Source organism: Piliocolobus tephrosceles, chromosome 8 (assembly GCF_002776525.5).
Source record: "Piliocolobus tephrosceles isolate RC106 chromosome 8, ASM277652v3, whole genome shotgun sequence".
Lineage (NCBI taxonomy): Eukaryota > Metazoa > Chordata > Mammalia > Primates > Cercopithecidae > Piliocolobus > Piliocolobus tephrosceles.
The window spans coordinates 89,545,390-89,565,880 of record NC_045441.1 but is presented as its reverse complement, the minus strand read 5'-3'; the positions used below and the strand labels follow the sequence as shown (position 1 = coordinate 89,565,880).

At 32.7% G+C, this 20,491-nt stretch overlaps 1 protein-coding gene across 1 annotated transcript in view; it reads right to left on the bottom strand.

Annotated features, from left to right (window-relative positions):
• The window catches only part of PCLO (piccolo presynaptic cytomatrix protein), a 398,423-nt gene that overhangs the window by 65,466 nt on the left and 312,466 nt on the right, over positions 1 to 20,491 (bottom strand). Inside the window, exons 14-19 of the mRNA XM_023226631.1 lie at positions 18,020 to 18,070; positions 14,580 to 14,704; positions 11,726 to 11,752; positions 3,910 to 4,003; positions 2,629 to 2,700; positions 297 to 477 (exon numbers count right to left, since the gene is read on the bottom strand). Of these exons, the coding sequence (XP_023082399.1) occupies positions 297 to 477; positions 2,629 to 2,700; positions 3,910 to 4,003; positions 11,726 to 11,752; positions 14,580 to 14,704; positions 18,020 to 18,070 (550 nt within the window). The remainder of the gene's footprint in view (positions 1 to 296; positions 478 to 2,628; positions 2,701 to 3,909; positions 4,004 to 11,725; positions 11,753 to 14,579; positions 14,705 to 18,019; positions 18,071 to 20,491) is intronic.

Below are 20,491 nucleotides of genomic sequence, written 5' to 3'. Positions count from 1 at the left end.
GTGGAATAGACCAAACAGCTCATATAGTCAAACCGCCTCCATTTTACATGTTGGAAAATGGACAGTTAGAGAAGTGAAGATTACAAAGTCCTACACCTAAGTATGGGTGATATTCTGAGAATAAAGCCCATTTCTCCTGACTCCATATCCATCACTCTTTGCATGACATTATATTAAGTATTTTCCAGTCATGTCTAGTCTATTAATACATGTTAAATGTACAAACATTCACACTAAGAAGATACAGACTGAACAAATAGACACAAAGCTTTATCTGCTTAAAAAATATTTCCTACCCTTTGATGGGTCAGGGAAGATACCATGGCTTCTGCTTTTGATAACAGATGGCTTTGGGGACTGCTGGCTGCTCTGACTGGAATGTGACTTGCCATGATCAATGCTTTCAGTCTGTTCTTTGAGAGGATACCACCTTGGAGTGTTATCGAGGTGAGATGTGCTAGATAAATCAATCAATACCTGAAAAAAAGTGTAACAAATCAATGAAATTTAGGGATTAAAGTATGATTAATTCATTACTTTTTCTATGTTCTAAAATTTATTAAAGGCTATAAACCAAGGAATACAGTATAACTTTTGAGGATGATGACTCTTTCTTCTTCATTTTTCTTCACCAATGATACTGGAAACAATGTCTTTTACATACTAGATGCTTAATAAATGTTTGCTTGAACTGAACTGTATAAAATTTTTGAGTATTAAATAAATTATTTGGATATGATGTTAAAAGGGTCACAAGTCAATCTGTTCATAAAACAAAACTTCTTTTTGTTGTAAGAACTCATTTTAATCTTAATGGTGAAACCCCATTTCTGCTAAAACTACAAAAAAAAAAATTAGCCAAGCGTGGTGGCGGGCGCCTGTAGTCCCAGCTACGAGGGAGGCTGAGGCAGGACAATGGCATGAACCTGGGAGGTGGAGCTTGCAGTGAGCTGAGATCACGCCACCACACTCCAGCCCAGGTGACAGAGCGAGACTCTGTCTCAAAAAAGAAAAAAAGAAAAAAAGAACTCATAACTCATTCTAATCTTAAACTGGACTAGCAACCTTGAAAAATGTTTGATTTTAGTCACAAAAGAGACAAACTGGAAAAGAATGAGCAAGTTGCAATTATAAATTTATTTATTCTATTTTAAAACACACTTTAGTTCACATTTGAAATAGGGATATGACTAACACATTTTGTCGTGGTTTGATGATTGGCAACTTTTTTTTCTTAGTACATTGGTGCATTTTGCAGTTGCTGACATCTTAGATATGATGAGCTAAAAAGAAATGAAAACCAGACCAATGGATATATGCTTTAGGCTCATGTAAACATAAGACCATAAATTAGAAGGACTTCAATAAGTCACTTTTTTTAGACATAAAGTCAGACATAATACTAATCTAGAGTACTCCTGCCTAAGATCAAGATTAGTCCAAGTGGCTAGAGCTGGATGGAGCTAGAAGGTAAGGGTCAAATGCTCTGGTTTTGGTGAAAAGAGAGGTGCAAAGTATTAACAACCAAACAAGGCCTCATTATCACCTTGATTACACAACTGTTTTATATAATCTCTATCAAAAGGATATCATATTTTGTAGGTTTTGGAGATTATTTTTAATATTCATAACTTCTACCCTAAGCAGAACACTAAACAATGTGTATGTGTGTATATATATTATATATAATATATAATATGTATAGTATATATACATTGTATATATGTGTACATAAACATATATACACTATACATATAATTGTATAGTATATATAGACACATATACATTGTATGTATATACACATTATGTATACAATGTATAATACATATATATACAATGTATGTCTATATACAACATATCATATATAATCTACATTATACAATGTGTACATATCTACATTATACATATAATGTTCCTATGTATAAACAATGTATGTATTATGTTCATATATATAAACAATGTATATATATCTATAAACAATGTGTGTATATATATAATAGATTTTAAAAAATCACAAGATTTGTTCACTCTACCAATTTCATGATTAGGTTATTTGTTTGCTTTTAAATTTTTACAAGTACACAGTAAGTGTATGTATTTATGGGGTATATGAGATATTCTGATACAGGCATACAATTAGGTTATTTTGATTCCTTGATGTTAATGTAAAAATTGTTTGTATTGTTTTCTCTTACTTATAGTTTTGCTTCTTAAAATGTTTTCAGCAATTTTTCTCAGGAAACTTAATTATAAATAACAATGCAATATGTCACATCGAATCAATTAAAGAAACTGTAAATGCATTTTGAAAAGTCCAGGCCATTTTATAATATAATAAATTTATTACTTCAAATCTCATTTGGACTCACAGTATGATTGCATACCTTCCTATTGAAACAAAATTTCATCTTAGAAATTAATTATAAAGTACATCAAGTGATAGAGTGAAAATCATTTCTTGAGTTGGTATTAATCTACTCAAAGAGTAAATCAGGAAATAAATTCTATCTGCCAAAAGATTTTATGCAGAAATGGCTATCTTATAAACTTCAGAAATATGCTTTGCATCATGCTTTAATTGGTGGTTTACCATAGCAGCAAATAAGGGAAAGGAAGTCAGAGGCTTACCTCCCCAAGGAAGTCATTGGATGAAAATCTATCATAATCCCAAACTGTCACCTCCAGTGTTTTCTTCTTGAGCTATATAGTTCAAATAGAAATCTAATTAACCTATCTTTCCATCATACAGTTTCATTATACATATACAGTAGACATATTTATTTTTATTTCCTTAAACTCCTTCCATTTATGTGAAAATACTTAAAATTTTACCAAAAACTATGTAGTTTAAATATATTAAATATTACATAAAATTTGAATGATTTTGCACTCTAGTGTTTGATCATATGGAACATTATTATTTTGTGAATAAAATGATAATTCCTATTTATTGTATCCCCACCTCATTTTCAAAAATAGAAATCAGAATTTATAAGTACTCTAAATATAACAAATTGATAGATTGCAAAAACGTCTAGTATTATATAGATGAAGTATTTGGATTAGATGCTTCAGCAATTTCTAAAAAACTTAGTAGCATTGTCTTATTTCTGCAGGTGAGTTTATTTTAAATTCACAAACCCAGATTATAATTTATATCCAGCTTCATTTTTGTAATCAAATTAATCTACTAGAAGACAAATTAAGAACCTGATTTTGAAAGACAGTTCACTTGTAAATTGGTTTATGTGGGAACTGTCTTTGTAGTCTTCTCTCTGAATTCAACTTTATACATTTCAGTTATTGTCTGTTACTCAAGCAAAGTTATAAAAATGCAGATTTTCAGAAGCACATTAGTGTAATTTTGCCTACAGTTACTTATCTGTGGTGATAACTCTATACTAGTCATCATTTTGCGTTCTTCTGTAGAGTTTAGCACCACAATGCCAGATTCTTAGGAGGCCTCAATTTAGCAAAGAGCTGAGATCCTAAAATATTGTCTGGTGGAGTAATACAGTTCTATGCATTGAATCTTATTTTTTCTGTATACTGTGTAAGAAAGTCAAAATATAGCCAGTTGGAAAATATATTTCCCTCTCAAATTTGATAACTGTGGCTTAGTCTATTAACAATTTTAAATTCTGAAATAATCAATGGAAAATATTCCACTAGTTTTCTTATTTTATTTGTTTATGTTTTGGCTGCTTTGTTAAAATGTGCACATTTACTTTCACCCTATGTTTAAACGTCACTCATTTTTTTTCCATTGGTTACATTTCTTACATGTATTTTACTCAACTTTTTCTGTTTGATTGGCAAAATGTATATAGATCCCAATTTTTGAATAATTGTGCTATCACTGTACTTATATCAGCCTAATTCTGTCACCTAGAAATAATCTTTACATACCTGTTCCATGGAAATACTTTTATAAATTACTGTTTGATTCCACTCAGGATTAAGACTTTTCTGGACATATTTAGTCCTTCTCTTGTACTCAGCACTGAATTGGGAGAAAAGAAAGAGTTATCTTGATTATTCACCTTAGTTGATGACTTCACAGTTAAACTAAAGGACATGCAGACTATTCAAGATATTTTATTTCAAATCACTATATAATTATCTCATCATCCTCATGTCTTAAACCTTGAATGCACAGTGACAACTTAAAAATATGTTGGATGCTTGTAGTTTTCTTTGCTCTAAAGATTATTTTTTTAAAGAAATGCTTGTAGGTGTTCTAACTATACTATAATTTAGAAATCTTACTCTTTCCTGAACATAGGAGATAATTATATGAACTAAATGGTAACATCAATGTTATTGCCCAATAAACAGTAATTTGGTGTTTAACTTTCCTATAGTTTTGCATGTATGGAAAAGCAAAACTAAAACATTGTAATGACTGTACTGATTGAGAAAAAGATGAAGAATGGCTGTTGCTGTGGCTGACATTCCATAAACACTTGTTATCTAATATTTAAAGTATATTCCAATACTCTTGGTATAGTATATTTAATGCAGTTACAAAGCAATTTTAATTAAATATAAATTTTTGGTTTATGTCAATATGTTATTTTACAATTGATGAACCAAATAAAATCTTTCCTCAATTATTATAACTTGGGACATTTGCATTGATCCTTTACTTTCCATTTCCTCTGAGCACCAATTAGAAGCTTATATGCTACACATTTAAAAACAACTTAATTTTCAAAGCATATCCTAATTAAGTCTGTCAGAACATGTATAGCTGTCACCAACTGATGGGGTTGAAATTAGATTACTGTTATTTGCTATTACCAAATGGTGCCCACACAGACAAGGCCTTTCTCTAACTTTCACTGCTTTTTTTCTGAATTTTCTGCCTAAGCTTATGTCTCACGTTCTAAATAATACTTCATCTCTGGTGGACACTAGAGTCCTGTAAACCAGCCTCTTTGTCTGGGAGTCTTTACATATGTCTGGACTTCACAAGTTGCCTTTCCCTAAAAGGGGCTGGATCCTGTCCCTTGTAATCTGTAGTTCTATTCCAAAGTATAGCCAAACTAACTCTTGCTACATTCCTGGTCTCAAGTATTGCCATATCCTGGATGCCTGGAAATTTTCCCCAGCCACTAATTTACCTACACATTCTAGAGAAAGCTATTGAGAATCAAACTCCAGCTCACCACTTACTTTTAAAGATGGGCCTACAGGCAAGTACTTTCCCTGTCTCTCTGATTTTATCTTCTTACCAGTCAGATACAAGGGAAATAATTCTTAACATTGACTGCATAATGGGATCACCTGAGTTCTGGTGCTGGGAGGTGGGTCAGTCAACCCTCCACCCACTTCCCTCTTACCCCTCGAAGGAAAGTCTGATGTAATTAGTCTGGAATGAGGCTTGAATATTAGGATTTTTGAAGGCTCCAAGGTGAATCTAATGTGTAGCCAACATTAAGAAGCACCGAGTTGGTGTTTCATAACACTTCACAAGTCAGCCATTGTGAGCTGAATCCAATTGACATAAAGCAGTGTTCCTCCCACTTCAACCAATTTGAATGTACACAATTTGACAGTTGTCACTCAAGATAAATTACAAACAATTTTAGGGAAATATATAGACAATGATTTAAAGAAAGAGGAGCTCTCATAGACTGTGGATAGGAAGTTTCTATATGCACTTTTTGGATAAATTTGTCAATATCTGGTGAAGTTTAAGCTTATATACCCAAACATCCAAATAATCAATTTCTACTAATTCCACTTCTACCATAAATTCTCCTACCTGTGAACAAGGAATTTGTTCAAGAACATTAATTGTAACATTATTTCAATACTAAGCCAATAGAAGAAAGAATAAATACATTATGATATATTCATTTCAATGAAATAGTAAGTGGCACTGAAAATCAATTAAAAAAATTTTAAAAGCCTCCATATATCAAGATGGATATATCTTGAAAAAAGTTTTGATCAAACACTTAATATAGTATGGTATAATGGTACAAAGATAAAATCATGTGAAATAAGATTACACATCACATATACATGTATATTTGACATACATATATTAATATTATAAGAAAACTTGTAAATTATGAATATTAAATTCAATTTAGTGAGTTTTTTTGATGGACAGGGAAGTGATTTCAGAGGGCCTCAGGGTATTATCTTTTATTTTAAAACATCTAGAACAAATATAGCAAAATCTTGAGATTTGACAAAATTGGAGAGCAAGCACACAGATATTTGTTAGGGTATTTTCTATAATTTTTAGTAAACTTGAAATATTTCATAATGAAAAATTCAAAAATTTTTAGTAAGATATGTTGCTTTAAATTTAGTTTTGGATTCTTTTTTGATGGTAACAGAATTAATGACTTAATTTGATGGTGATAGAATTCATGTCTACAAAAAAGTGTCTACACAGACATAATACATAGAAATTAATACATAGAGTTAATAACTTTAATTTGATAGTGACATAGAAAGAATTAGTGACTACTTTTAAGTTAATAGTCAACATGGATTGCTACTTTAGAATCATGGCTATTCTCCTATGTGAATATACATAGGAAACAAACACATGGTAGTATGAGTTTTAAAGCCTCTGTTGGTTTTGGACTTACTTATCAAGGTGGTGAGGTTATGGAAACCATATTAAGATTTATCTAATATAGTGAATAGTAATAAAATTATGCTTTTTAAGTTCTAAAAAATATACAATTTGTTTAACAAGATGGGAATTAATACCAAATGCAAACCCATGTACTATCACTAAAGTTCTGGGTCTGCCAATATATATTAAAATAGTCTGCAGTAGTATTGAAGTATCTTTGAAGGGATTTATCAGTCCCTATCTTTTCTTAATCCATACATGTGAATAATTGTTATTCAAATTGTTCAAATCCACATTTAGTCTTTTTTTTCACTTATACACCTAGCAAAAATTATTGAATGCCAACTCTGTATCAGGAATTGTACATCTCTATCAACTAAAAAACCCTTGTATTGTATTGACATATGAGTAAGTATTTAATTCATACAAGAAAAGCATTTTTAAAAGTAAGCATATTAAAGTCATAACTAACATTTATTAAATGCCTATTCTTTCCTCTGGTAAAGTTCTAAGTGCTTTTCATGTGTTAACTCATGTAATACTCACATTAACCCCATTTTACAGGTATTACTTCTTATTCCATTTTATAGGCGAGAAAACTTGAAGCTCAGAAAAATTAAGGCATATTGTCAAAGTTGCATAGTTATTAACTGGTAGGACCAGGATTCAAACATAGGTAATTTGATTTTTTGCTCTTAAATAAATGTTATATGAACTCAGTTGATTAGGCCCATCATAAAATGTGACATCCATCTATTTTCTTAATTGCAGGCTTCACTACCTGCAGTATCGAGTTTGTCTTCTTTATAATCTAAAATTATCCATCTCAATTTAAATATATAATTTTAATACATATAATATAAATTATGTATAATGTGTACACACACATTACAAACATCATGAGCAAGTTAGGCCATCTTTAGAGTTGCCTAGGGAAATCCTGAATGGTATATCCTAAGCGAGTGTTGTGGAACAATTAGGCCTACTTATTATAAATACTGATAAATACTGATGTTTGACCAGATACATTTAGAAATAACCTAAACTGATTGGACAAAAGTTAAAATGTTCATTTTAATAGACTATCTTAAACATAGTAATGAGTTTGATTCTCCAATTCTCTCCAGACCTAAAACATCCATTGCCTTTAGAATTAATGAAAATAAAAACAGCTTACTCCTAAACACCGATGAAAGCCTTTGCAGTATTTTTTGCACTTGCATTTCCTGACACACAGAGCTGGTCACACGAAGCCATTCTTCAATAACACTTGTTTTATAACTACCATGCTCTGATCATATCGTACACAATTTCAATGAACTGTGTTGCCACTTAACACAATTTAAAACTCCACACAAAATAGTCATATCAAAATCTGTGGATTTACAAGTTGAAGGTAGGCAGGTAAACAGGGGGATTCTTGAATGTGAGCATGAAGTCAAGCTGAGAAATAAGCGGAGTCCATCCTCCCTTTCCTTTCTTGTCTAGTAAACACACTATATTCTCTTGAGGGAAGATTACATTAATGATTTAACATTAGGGAAATTAGGACAATTATATCTAATAATCAAAGAAGTTTATTAAGGGAAAATAAAAAGGTCAATACATAAAGATGGGACATGATGCTTATCAAAAAATATCTAAAACTTCACCCCCTTGAAGTTTTGCCTTGTTTGTTTGTTTGTTTATTTTTTTGAGACGGAGTCTGGCTCTGTCACCCAGGCTGGAGTGCAGTGGCGCCATCTGGGCTTGCTGCAAGCTCTGCCTCCCGGGTTCACACCATTCTCCTGCCTCAGCCTCAGTAGCAGGGACTACAGGCGCCTGCCACCACCCCCGGCTGATTTTTTTTTGTTGTTTTTTGTATTTTTAGTAGAGACGGGGTTTCACCATGTTAGCCAGGATGGTCTCCATCTCCTGACCCCGCGATCTGCCCTCCTCAGGCTCCCAAAGTACTAGTAGTTTATTTTTTTATTTGTTTTTATTGGTTATTTTGTCATGCATAGGTATATCTACTTTTACGGCTGTCTGAAAAAGTATTTGAAATTCAATTATTCTACTCAAGACCAGCAGGAAAACAGTTTTATATACATATTTTTTAATTTAAAAAGAAAAATTGAGAAAAGATAATGAAATTTGAAGGCTTCTTTGATGTATCTACTTTTATAAAATAATCTAAAACATTGAAGGTATTCATTTCTACTGTTTTATCTGGTTTTCCTTTACTAAACTTACTATACACACACACACACACACACACACACACGTTTTTCAAAATTACTCCTCTGAGGTTGTTTCTCTTAATTTAGAAAAAGTACAACCTGTATCCCATTTTGTAAGCTCTGTTTAATGGTGTAATGGTGTGCTTATTGTCTATCATTTTATTTTCCTCTTTGCTCTCTGATGGCAGAGACTATGGCTACATTGTCAATTGTAACCCCTGCACCTGGCACAGTGTCTGACACATAGTCTGTGCTAAGTAAATGTTCGGTGATCCTTAGAACATGCTTGTATATTGTTTTCCTTTAAAATCTATTGAAGTAAAATACGTTTTGGACATCATATTGTAAATACACACAACACCTGTACCTGCCTTCCATAGGTCCCAGAGGAAATGGTTTGATAGGCTACCAATGCTGTTTAGAGAAAGGTTCAGCCAGGAACTGGGCTTCCAGATATAATGATAGCTAAAAATAATTATTACATTCATAACAAAATCTCAGTAATGAGAAAATATTTTCACTTTGCTCAACAGTGTGATGAGAGAAAATCAGAACGAGGCCCTTCATGTATGCTCATTTCCATTTCTTAATTATCCAAGAGAAAGTATTGAGTTCATGCATGACCCAGACCTTTTCCTTGTCATTCTCTCACCTTATCTTGCCTGACATTTGGCCCTTCAGAGTTTGAGTATATTGATCAGAAGGTGGAAAGAAGAAAATAAAGAAGACAAGGAAACTAGATCAGTGTAATTTTTAACTAGTTAACAGGACTTCATTTTTAATTTAAGAATGAAAGACGTATTACATTTTATTATTAAAGAAAAATTGTTTAATTTTCTACATAGTATTTTTAAATAATTCAGTATAATTCAGTAGCTCAAGCATTCTGTACCTTTTTGTTGCAGAGACAACTAACCATTGGTTACATAAAATGTATGATACACATTCCTAGCAATAATAATAACAACTACCATTGATTGAAAGCTGATTATGTTCCAGACATTATGCTTATCACTTTTGATGTATTTATTTCATGTATTTCACAGAAAGTCTGTGAAGGGAGCTGTTATTATTCCTATTTTGCAGAAGAGAAAAATAGTTTTAGAGAAATCTTACAGCTTCTAAGTGACAGGGCTAAAATTCAAACGCAAGTTCTTAAGGACCTCACTCATTGGCTTCCATAGTCTAACTTACAATGTCAGTACCTTGTCAATATAATTCCCTCTTACACTGACAATTCTCAAAGACATGGTGAAAGTGATTTCTAAATGAAAGACAAGAGAGTAGCTTCTAGATCTTTTAAACAGTTATCTAAGACATGCCATTATTTATAATTTATAAAATATTCTCTCTTTTCTAAGTTAAATACAATCTCTATCATTCTGATAATTTTCCCCATGTTTCTATATATAAAAGATAGGGAGATTCTGAATAATGTGATTAAAAATATCTATTCTAAAAATAATACTATTTCTTTGAAACAAAACTAATTTTGCATATCAGCCTGAGAGACCTGGATTGTGTTCTGTGATGAGAGAACCAGCCATAACAAGGAATCTATCACAGTGTCGATTACATTGTTTGCCACAATTATGTAGCTGTAAGGAAACAAAAAGTTTCTGGGCAATAGCAAGGCTGTGGTAACTAATCCTATTGTTTGAAATATTTACATATTTATGCTTTTAAAAATCAGAAACAGCCTCATTTGGGAAACAGCTCATTAGTAGTAAATGTGTGAAATTTTAATGTCACAGACAAAAACGAATGCTGTACCATTAATAATCTGGGTGGGATTAAAATCCTCATCACCCTATTGCTACAGATCATACATGATTTGCCTTCCCAACTAAATGACACACTTAATTTATAATGCAATGAGAGATGTGCAAAATAATGCTTTTGGCTATGTACTAAGAAATTGCCTTAGTTGACAGTGTTATGATGCAACTTGTTATGAGCTGCATTAGAAAACACTCCTACTATTGGGAACAAAGGAAGACTATCTTATTGCCAATATACTACAGCAAGCCAATTATGGCATTCTACATTGCATAGCAGAAATTTTGTGGGGCAGAAGTTATAAAGGCCTGAAAATGTTTCAACATTAGGTTCAAGTGAGGGACCAAGTTCAAACACCTATTATCTTTTTTTTTTTTTCCTTTGAGACAGAGTCTTACTCTGTCGCCCAGGCTGGAGTGCAGTGGCACGATCTCGGCTCACTGCAAGCTCCACCTCCCAGGTTCATGCTATTTTCCTGCCTCAGTCTCCCGGGTAGCTGGGACTACAGGCGCCTGCCAACACACCCCCAGCTAATTTTTTGTATTTTTACAAAATACAAAAAAATACAAAAAGCCCCATAGAGATGGGGTTTCACCATGTTAGCCAGGATGGTCTCAATTTCCTGACCTCATCATCCGCCCACCTCGGCCTCCCAAAGTCCTGGGATTACAGGCGTGAGTCACCGCACCCGATGGGATACACACCTGCACTGGACATCCGGAAGACCCATTAATTACTTTTGAAAAGTGACTATATTATTTCAGTAGAAGACTCAAGAGAACTTAACTCATGATTATTATGTGAGAAGCTAAATGAGTTTTAGTGAATAGATTATAAATGAGACTTTAGTTATGTCTAATTTCATGGTAATAATATATTTTATTCATCGTTTCTATGTTTTTAATATTTTCTACTTTTCTGTGTTCTATTGCACACATCTGCTAAAGCTATTTAGAAATATGCTCAGAACAATTTGTTGTAGTGCTGATTCAATAGATACAAACATGTAGAAAAATACAAATTACAGCCCACGTTGAAGTGCAAGTGAATGTACATCAAAATGCAAAAAGCATAATTCAAGGCATAACAGCATAGCTTGACACTGAAAGAGAAACAACTCTACCTTGCATTCTGGACAACCATGACTTGACTGCATTGATTCCAAGAGCAAGAGTGAAGGGTAAAACAGGAAAGTAGAAAAGATAGGAAGAAAACAGTTAGGAACAGAAATAAGAAAGAAAATATGAAAATAATAACTAGAAGAGCTATTCCATAACATATAAATGACATGAGGCAGAAAATAATGCTAGAACTATAGTGAAAATAATACCTTGCAAGTGTAATACATTCCAAGGCCTCTGCTTGTCTAATAATTAGGAGTGTAATTGAAAGCAAGACCTAGGAACTGAATAGGAGCAGCTTATTAGCTGCTTTTGAGTCAAACCTCACCAAGTAGGGATGTTTTATTTGTCAAACCACAGGAGGATAGCTTTAGGTGGGGTGTTTGTTCTCCATTTCACCATGGTTCCCACCATTCCTTGTTGCTCACCCCAGAATGGACTGACAGATTCGTGTTACCTGCCTGTCCTTCATGATTCTTTAAGTTTGTAACATTCTACTTGACACATATCCTGTAATAAATAAAAGGTAGGTACTCCGTATTCCAGGATATCATTAGAGAATATAGAATATAAACAACAATGCTTTAGTTTCATTCTTGCATTTACAAATGTTAATTACAGACAAATCCTTGGCAGTGATTTCCCCTTGTATCATAATATTGTCATAAATAACAATGAAGGTCTAATGACTCAAATCAAATGCAGAATGAAGTTATCAGTTTGTTGTTATTCTTTTTTTTTTTTTTTTTTCTTTGAGACGGAGTCTCGCTGTGTCTCCCAGACTGGAGTGCAGTGGCTCGATCTCGACTCACTGCAAGTTCCACCTCCCGGGTTCACACCATTCTCCTGCCTCAGCCTCCTGAGAAGCTGGGACTACAGATGCCCACCACCACGCCTGGCTAATTTTTTGTATTTTTGGTAGAGACAGGGTTTCACCGTGTTAGCCAGGATGGTCTCGATCTCCTGACCTCGTGATCCACCCGCCTCGGCTTCCCAAAGTGCTAGGATTACAGGCATGAGCCACCACACCCGGCCTTGTTGTTATTCTTAAACTACAAAAGATATTGCCAAATTATAGTTACAACTACTATATATAGATATAAATGAATGAACATAAAACAAAAACAACCTTTTCCTGTACTGTGTGACTACTGGTAATCTCTACATAAAATTATTGGTTTTTCAAAATGTTCAATAAAGTAAAACTAGAGCAACCATACCAACAATTCCAAGTTTTTAAAATAAAATTATTGAGAAGGAGGAAATTAAAATCTGTGAACTAACTTTGACATAGCACCTGGCAATTTAAAAATTATTTTCTGAGTATTATCTAATTTGGTTCTCCTGACAAGCTAAAAATGATGATTCTGCCTACCTTGGCTCTCAGGGTTGACAAGAATACTGAATTTCAAAGAAATTGGTGATCTGCCTGCGGTGATATAAATACTAAGCAGCAGATTCAAGTGCAGCATATAGCTCTAATTTGGATCTTGTTTAAACAAACCAACTATAGTCAAAGAATACACTTCACATAATTAAAATGCTTTTAAATTTGCCAGAGATTATTTTATGTCCTAGAAAATAGTCTATTTTGGTGAATGCTCCATGTGTACTTGAAGGGAATATGTAATTTGCTATTGACGGGTAGTATATTCTGTAAATATCAATTAGATCATCAAACCAACTAGGAAAATATTATGAGGCAACCAAACAATTATTTGAACAATTTAAAATTGTGTTTATACAAGGTATTAAGGTTATTTTTAAATGAGTTTTATTTTTCAGAAACATATACTAAAATATTTGCAGAAATAATTATAATAGCTGAGATTTACTTCAAAATAATCTAGATTAAGGGAGTGTATGAGGAAAAATGAAACGTGATTGGTCACTAAGTGATAACTGTTGAGGTTGCGTGATGGGTATATGGTGGGTCAAATTATTCCTTGTGTGCCACAGTGGAAAATTTCCAAGTTAAAGGGAAAATTCAAATGTCACTCCACAAATTAAAAGGAAAATGAATAAAAAATAAAACCAGTTTATTTAAATTACCAACTCAAAATTCCTTTTATTTTACCTCCATTTGTTGATCTTATGTTTCCATCTTGCTAATTTGGCTGATATGAATTGTTCGAGTGAAGGATAATAATTTGTAGGGTTCAAATCAGTGTTTTGAAACTATCCTTGAGTACTGACTTATATACCAGATCACAGCAATTTGCCTTATGTGAAAGTTAAATATCTCCAAAGAACACTTGACTATATCAACAATTTATACATCACACAAGAGATTCAAAGAGAGAGTTTTTATTTATTTACCAAAGTCAATACTTCTAATATTACTTTGTGTTATTTTATAATTTTTAAATCAGTGATTTGGAAATATGCTTACAAATAAGGATATATCAGGAAACCCTTTAATCAACACTAACATATTGGGAAATACACATATCCTATAAAAATAAACAGTAACTTGTGAGTCCTTGAATATCGATTTCTCAGATAAATTTGGGAAGGTAAGCCAATTCTTTAACTTTGACACAAATAATTCCTTAAATGATGTCATAATGAATCTGATAGTTCATCACAGGAGTGGTTTCCACAACTGAAAGGCTGATTTGCTCTCTTGGAGGCTGGTTTCATTTTGATCACTGTTCTTCTAGAACCTTGTAAGGCTTAATTATAAGTTTTTAATTCCACCTTATTTACTAATTGGAAATAAATAAATATGACGTGTGGAGGAAAGTAAGGAAAAGATAATCAAGTCAATTAAAATGAGGTGCTGAAATTAAAGAGTAGAAAACACTATACTATTGTTTTAAAACATGAGATGAAATACTTCTTCATTTTACTTACCCTCTCCCTGGAAGAAGGTACACTTTCACAAAAGGGTCAGAATAACCATTGTTGTCTCGAGGAACAAGATTTCTTGCTTGGAGAATATGTATTATGAGATTTCCAAGATCATAGTTAATTTGAAGCTTTAGGAGACAGAAAAATATCCCATAAGTTTTTAAAAGCATGTTATACATTATCATTCAATATTTACTAATGTGTTTTTAAGAAAATTCTTGTAAGAAGCATCAACTTTCATTTTCATTTTATTTGAAACCAAACAGACCAGTTAATGTCTAATTTAATTGAAAGCTCCCAGGCATATTTTAATTCCTAGCAAACATGCTGTTCATTCTTTCCATGGTGAAAAGGCCTGGCCTGTTTAAAGTTTATTTAGAAGGAAAATCATATGTTAGAATGCTGGTTATATTTTTTAATTAAATTGCTACTCTTAGGAAAATAGTAAATGTTGTTACCGTTTATTAACAACAATTTCCAGAATTTTGAAAAGAAATTAACTAATTGGTAAATTATTATAAAGTATTATTTGCATTTCGCCAAATAATTAGCAGCGGGGTGGAACTGTTATTTAAAGATAAAGCTGTTGGCATTGAAATGTAAGAATATTTAAGAATACACAGATTACTACCTCTTTTTTATGTTACATTATCTGATATTAAACCTATGGATAACTTTCGGTACCAGCTTTCCTAATAGAGTGAGATACTAGAATAATCTTTTTTTTTTTTTTTTAATTTTAGAAGCTGAAGAAAGAAGAGGCATTGTTTTATAGATGCCTACTGGCTGCTGCACAATTGTGGCTGAATACTAAAAGACATAATTCAAACAAATATTTGAGAAAACTGCATAATTCAAAATAATTGAGTTAAGCATTTTTTTTTTCTTTTACAATTGAAAGACTCTTTTGGCATCATTTAGAATAAACCTTAATTCTGTTTGATGTTACTTTTGTTTATTAAATAATAGAGGGGAAGGGATACATATTTCAAGGGCAAATCCATATAGAAAAATACTACTTTTAAAATAATCCATATAAAACAGACATGCTGCATTTCTATTTAAAATAGGATAACTCAGATGAGTCACACTTTCCTGTAAAACTTCATAATGAAAATAAATCCTCATTTTAGCATAATTTTTATCTTATTATGTTTCCTGTCAGAAAAATACATCTTCAATTGCTTATCTCCATCCAGAAAAGACTAGAGTCCCTGACCGTAATAAAAGCACAGTGAAAAAGAAAGCAAAGAACCATTAAAGAAGAGGAGAAACAGGGAGTTTAGAACTGTATGCTATAATCTGGTATGGAAATATAGAATATAAAATAACCTGTAATTAATACCACTGAAATTTCAAACAGCTTTCAGATCTTTAAAGAGAAACACTTCCCCATTCTCTCCTTTCTCTGCCAGCCTTAGAATCCTCTTTTAAGTCATGAAGCACCCAAACCATTTCTTATTGAAATGAAAACTTGCAGGCCACCCGAAGAGAGTGCTTTTCAAAATTTGCTCTGTATAGCCTTAGGAAACATCTAGAGTTGCTCAGGGTCAGCTCTGAGAGAGAATGGAATGCCCCAGCAATCTTCAATCACAGCGACTCCATCCAGTGCTGACAGATTTGTGGTTTGGGTGTCTACATAAGGTTTCATTAGAAATGAGCCTTTGCTAAAAGAAAATAATAATAATAATAATAATAATAATAATAATAATAATAATAATAATAAATTGAAATCACTGCCTTAAGAAAATATCCCCCAAATTAAGAAGAAATAATAGCAGGGTAAATTTTAACTACAGAATTCCATCTTACTCCTTAAGGGAAAGCAAAATAAAATTAGAACAAACAACAACAATAAAAACAAAAAAAAAGTCCAAAAGAAATACTAGTCCAAGGACAGAAGTTTCAAAATAGTAGGAAAGAGAAAGAAGGCTATTAAGAATCAGAAATTCTAGCATTTTCTTTGCTGCTTGTGAAACGAAGAAAGATGAGGTCACTGAAAAACAGGCTTTCTGGAGTTGGAAATAGCAGAGAAACAGCCAGATCGGGAGGATAGAGGTCATCAGGGTAGTACTGTTAGTTTGTTCTTAGTAACGTGTCAACCTTCTGCACATTTTCTCCATTTCCACACTCATACTCCACTTTTGCTTTCTAGTGGGTTCCTGGATAATCACTTAATTGGTTTCTTTGCCTCAATGTCCTTCCCTTTATACTATTTCTTGTAGGTCACTGCCATATGAATTTTTATTACACATTCTTCTCCAATAGTCTCTCTCTTACTCCAAAATAGAGATCATGGTATATTATGTAGTGGCTAACATTCTTAGGATTATGTTCAAGGTTCTTTTTAATTTAGTCTTAACCTATTTCTCAAAGCTGATTCTTCAACCATTACTCTCGGACAACAGTACCTTTAATTGTACGGTTTCTTCTCCTAGGAATATAATCTCCCTTTCTTTATGCTTATCTTCAAATTAATTCAAGTTTCTGTTATCCTTTGTGAAGTCTTTTGTGAAAATTTCCTCTAGAATGTATTAGAGATGCAGCTAAGACTTACTCTTTCATCTGGAACATACTATTTTCAATTAGTTACTATTTCATAGTGTTAATTCTTTCTATATACTATTTCTTTTGTCTTTTTTTTTTCCTTTTTGTGGAGAACGGGGTCTCGCTGTATTACCCAGGCAGGTCTCGAACTCCTGGGCTCAAGCTATCCTCCCGCCTCTGCCTCCCTGAGAGCTGGGATTACAGGCGTGAGCCACCACGCCCGGCCTATTTCTTATTCACTCTAAATTACTTTTTGGTATCACCTAAGGTGCAAGTTTTAAAGTTTTTTTTTTTTTTTTTCTTTTTTTACTATGGCCCACAATTACAAATATATGCATATCAAAACACACAGAGAGAATTTTAAAAGATGATGATCTTTTTATTTTTATATATTTTTCTTTATCTATTTTTATGTTATTTTCCTGATGAAAATTTATTAAACTAATTTTATAAATTACAAAGCAGTTATGACCCATGGTATGAAAAATACTTCTCTACAAGAACTATTCAGCAATTTTTAAAGCAATTTTTGATTAAAAGAAGAAAAAACCCAGTAGACTTATGAAACTCTTAAAGAGGAAACTTCAAATTTCCAGGAGAATCTGTTATGTTTAAAATACATTAGACAAATATAAAGAAACTGAGGCACAAAACATGTTGACACTGCTAAGATACCAGGCAGATTTCAAAGTATAGAAATACATAGCTATGATTGGACTTCATAAAACATATATTTGTATTAATATACTATTCTAAAAAATTGCATTTTTCCTTTACAGTTCTGTATACGTTACAGAATAAGAAAAATCCTAACAGTGTGTTTACAATTTCAGTAAACCAGCGGCAAAAGAATCAAAAAAGGTTATATAATGGCGACTTTTTAAAAAACTTCATACCTGAATTTCTCCCGTAATTGGATGAGAGACAACCTTTGTTGCATCGGTAGGCTGTAATATTAAAGAACACATATTACATTAATAGATACATTATTCACAGAATTTATCATTTTGGTTTCCTTCTGAAATTAGTTTCTATTTGGTCAGAGCAACTGCTTGGAAAATATATTTTATCCATTTGGCTGCTTCAGAATAATGGTGTCTACTTACGGTTCTCAATACACATTTAATTTTATAGATGCATAAATCTATTTTTCATTTTGGTAAGCCTGCTTTGAAGCTGTAATTTTATACCAGCAATATTTTCAATTACTTAAGAAAATGAACACTTTAGGTTTAAAGCATTTAATTAAGTATTTACAGGTTTTAAAGATCTATACAGTAATGTTTAAAATACATTCATCAAGTAAAAGACTGGTTTAATACAAGAACTGCTGAGGAGCATATAGGGTAGAAAAGTCCTTCTTTTACTTCGTTGCTTAATGCTCAGCACCTCCTGGCTCCCTTCCAGAGTGAATCACCCACTCAATCACTTTCTCCATAAAAATTCCAAAGAAATTTTTATAGAACTAGTAAAACAATCCCAAAATTCATTTAGAGCCACAAAAGACCCTAATAGCCAAAGCAATTTTGAGCTAAAAGAACAAAACCAGAGGAATTATGCTACTTGACTTCAAAATCCACTACAAAGCTATAGTAATCAAAGCAGCATGCTATGGCATAAAAGCAGACAGACATATGGAATGGAACACAATAGATAACCCCCAAATAAATACATTCATTTACAGTCAACTGACTTTCAACAAAGATGTTAAGAACACATAATGGGCAAAGGATAGTCTCTCTAATAAATGGTAGCGGGAAAACTGGACATCCCACATGCAGAGCAATAAAATTGGACCCTTATCTCACACCATATACAAGAATCATCTCAAAATAGATTAAAGATTTAAATATAAGACCTGAAAATTTAAAATTATTAGAGAGAAATATAAGGGAAAAGTTCTATGACAATTGGTCTGAGAAAAGATTTTTTGGACATGACTCCAAAAGCACAGGCAACAAAAGCAAAAATAAACAATAGAAGTATAACAAACTAAAAAGCTTTTGCATAGCCAATCAGCAGCTGATTGTTTCAATCAACAGAGTGAAGAGACAACCTATAGAATGTGAGAAAATATTTGCAAACCATACATCTGACAGGGTGTTAATATCCAAAATATACAAGAAAGTCAAACAACTCAACAGCAGGAAAACAAATAACTCGAATTAAAAATGGGCAGAGATTTGGAATAGACATTTCTCAGAAGAAGACATACAAACGACTAAGAGGTATATAAAAATCAACAACATTAATCATCAGAGAAATACAAATTAAAACTATAATGAGATATTAACTCACCCCAGTCAAAGTGACTGTTATCCAAAAGAAAAAAGATAGTGAGTGATGGTGAGAATGTGGAGAAAGGGAACGCTTGCACACTGTTGTTGGGATTGGAAATTGATATATCCATAATGGAAAACAGTATGGAGGTTCCTCAAAAAAATTAAAAATCGAGCTACCATATGATCCAGCAGTCTCATTGCTGAGCATATATCCAAAGGAAATGAGATCAGTATGTCAGAGATACCAACAATCTCAGGTTCATTGCAGCATTATTCACAATAGCCAAGATATAATACCAACCTAAGTGTCTATCAATAGATGATGAGGTAAAGAAAATGTGTTACATATACACAACAGAATACGATTTAGCCTTAAAAAACAAGGAAGTCCTGTCATTTGTAACAAGATGGATAAACCTGAAGGACATTATGTTAAGTGGACTAATTCATGCACAGAGAGATAAATGCCACATTATCTCACTCATATGTGGAATCTAACAAAATTGAACTTATAGAAGCATAGAGAAGAATGGTAGTTACCAGGGCCTAAGAGAAAGGAAGGATTGGAATGATGGTCAAAGGGTACAAACTTCTCTTAGGGGGAAGTTAAAAGCTCTGTTATACAACATGGTGACTACAGTTAATAGTAAATGTATTATATTGTTGAAAATTGTGAAGAGAGTAGATTTTTTTAAAAAAACATTTTAAGCCAAATAATGCAGAGGAATGAAGAGTAGATTTAAAGTGTTTGGACCACAAAAAATAAGTGAGGAAATCCATGTTAATTAGCTCAATGTAGCCATTCCACAACGTATTCATGTTTTTTTAATTTTTTAATTTTTTAATTTTTTATGTTTTTTCCCAGACAGAGTCTCACTCTGTCCCCTGGGCTAGAGTGCAGTGGTGTGATCTCTGCTCACTGCAACTCCCTGTCCCATGTTCAAGTGATTCTCCCACCTCAGCCTCCTGAGTAGCTGGGACTACAGGCACGTGCCACCATACCTGGCTAATTTTTGTATTTTTTGGTAGAGATGGGGTTTCACTGTGTTGGTTAGGGTGGTCTCGAACTCCTGGTCTCAAGTGCTC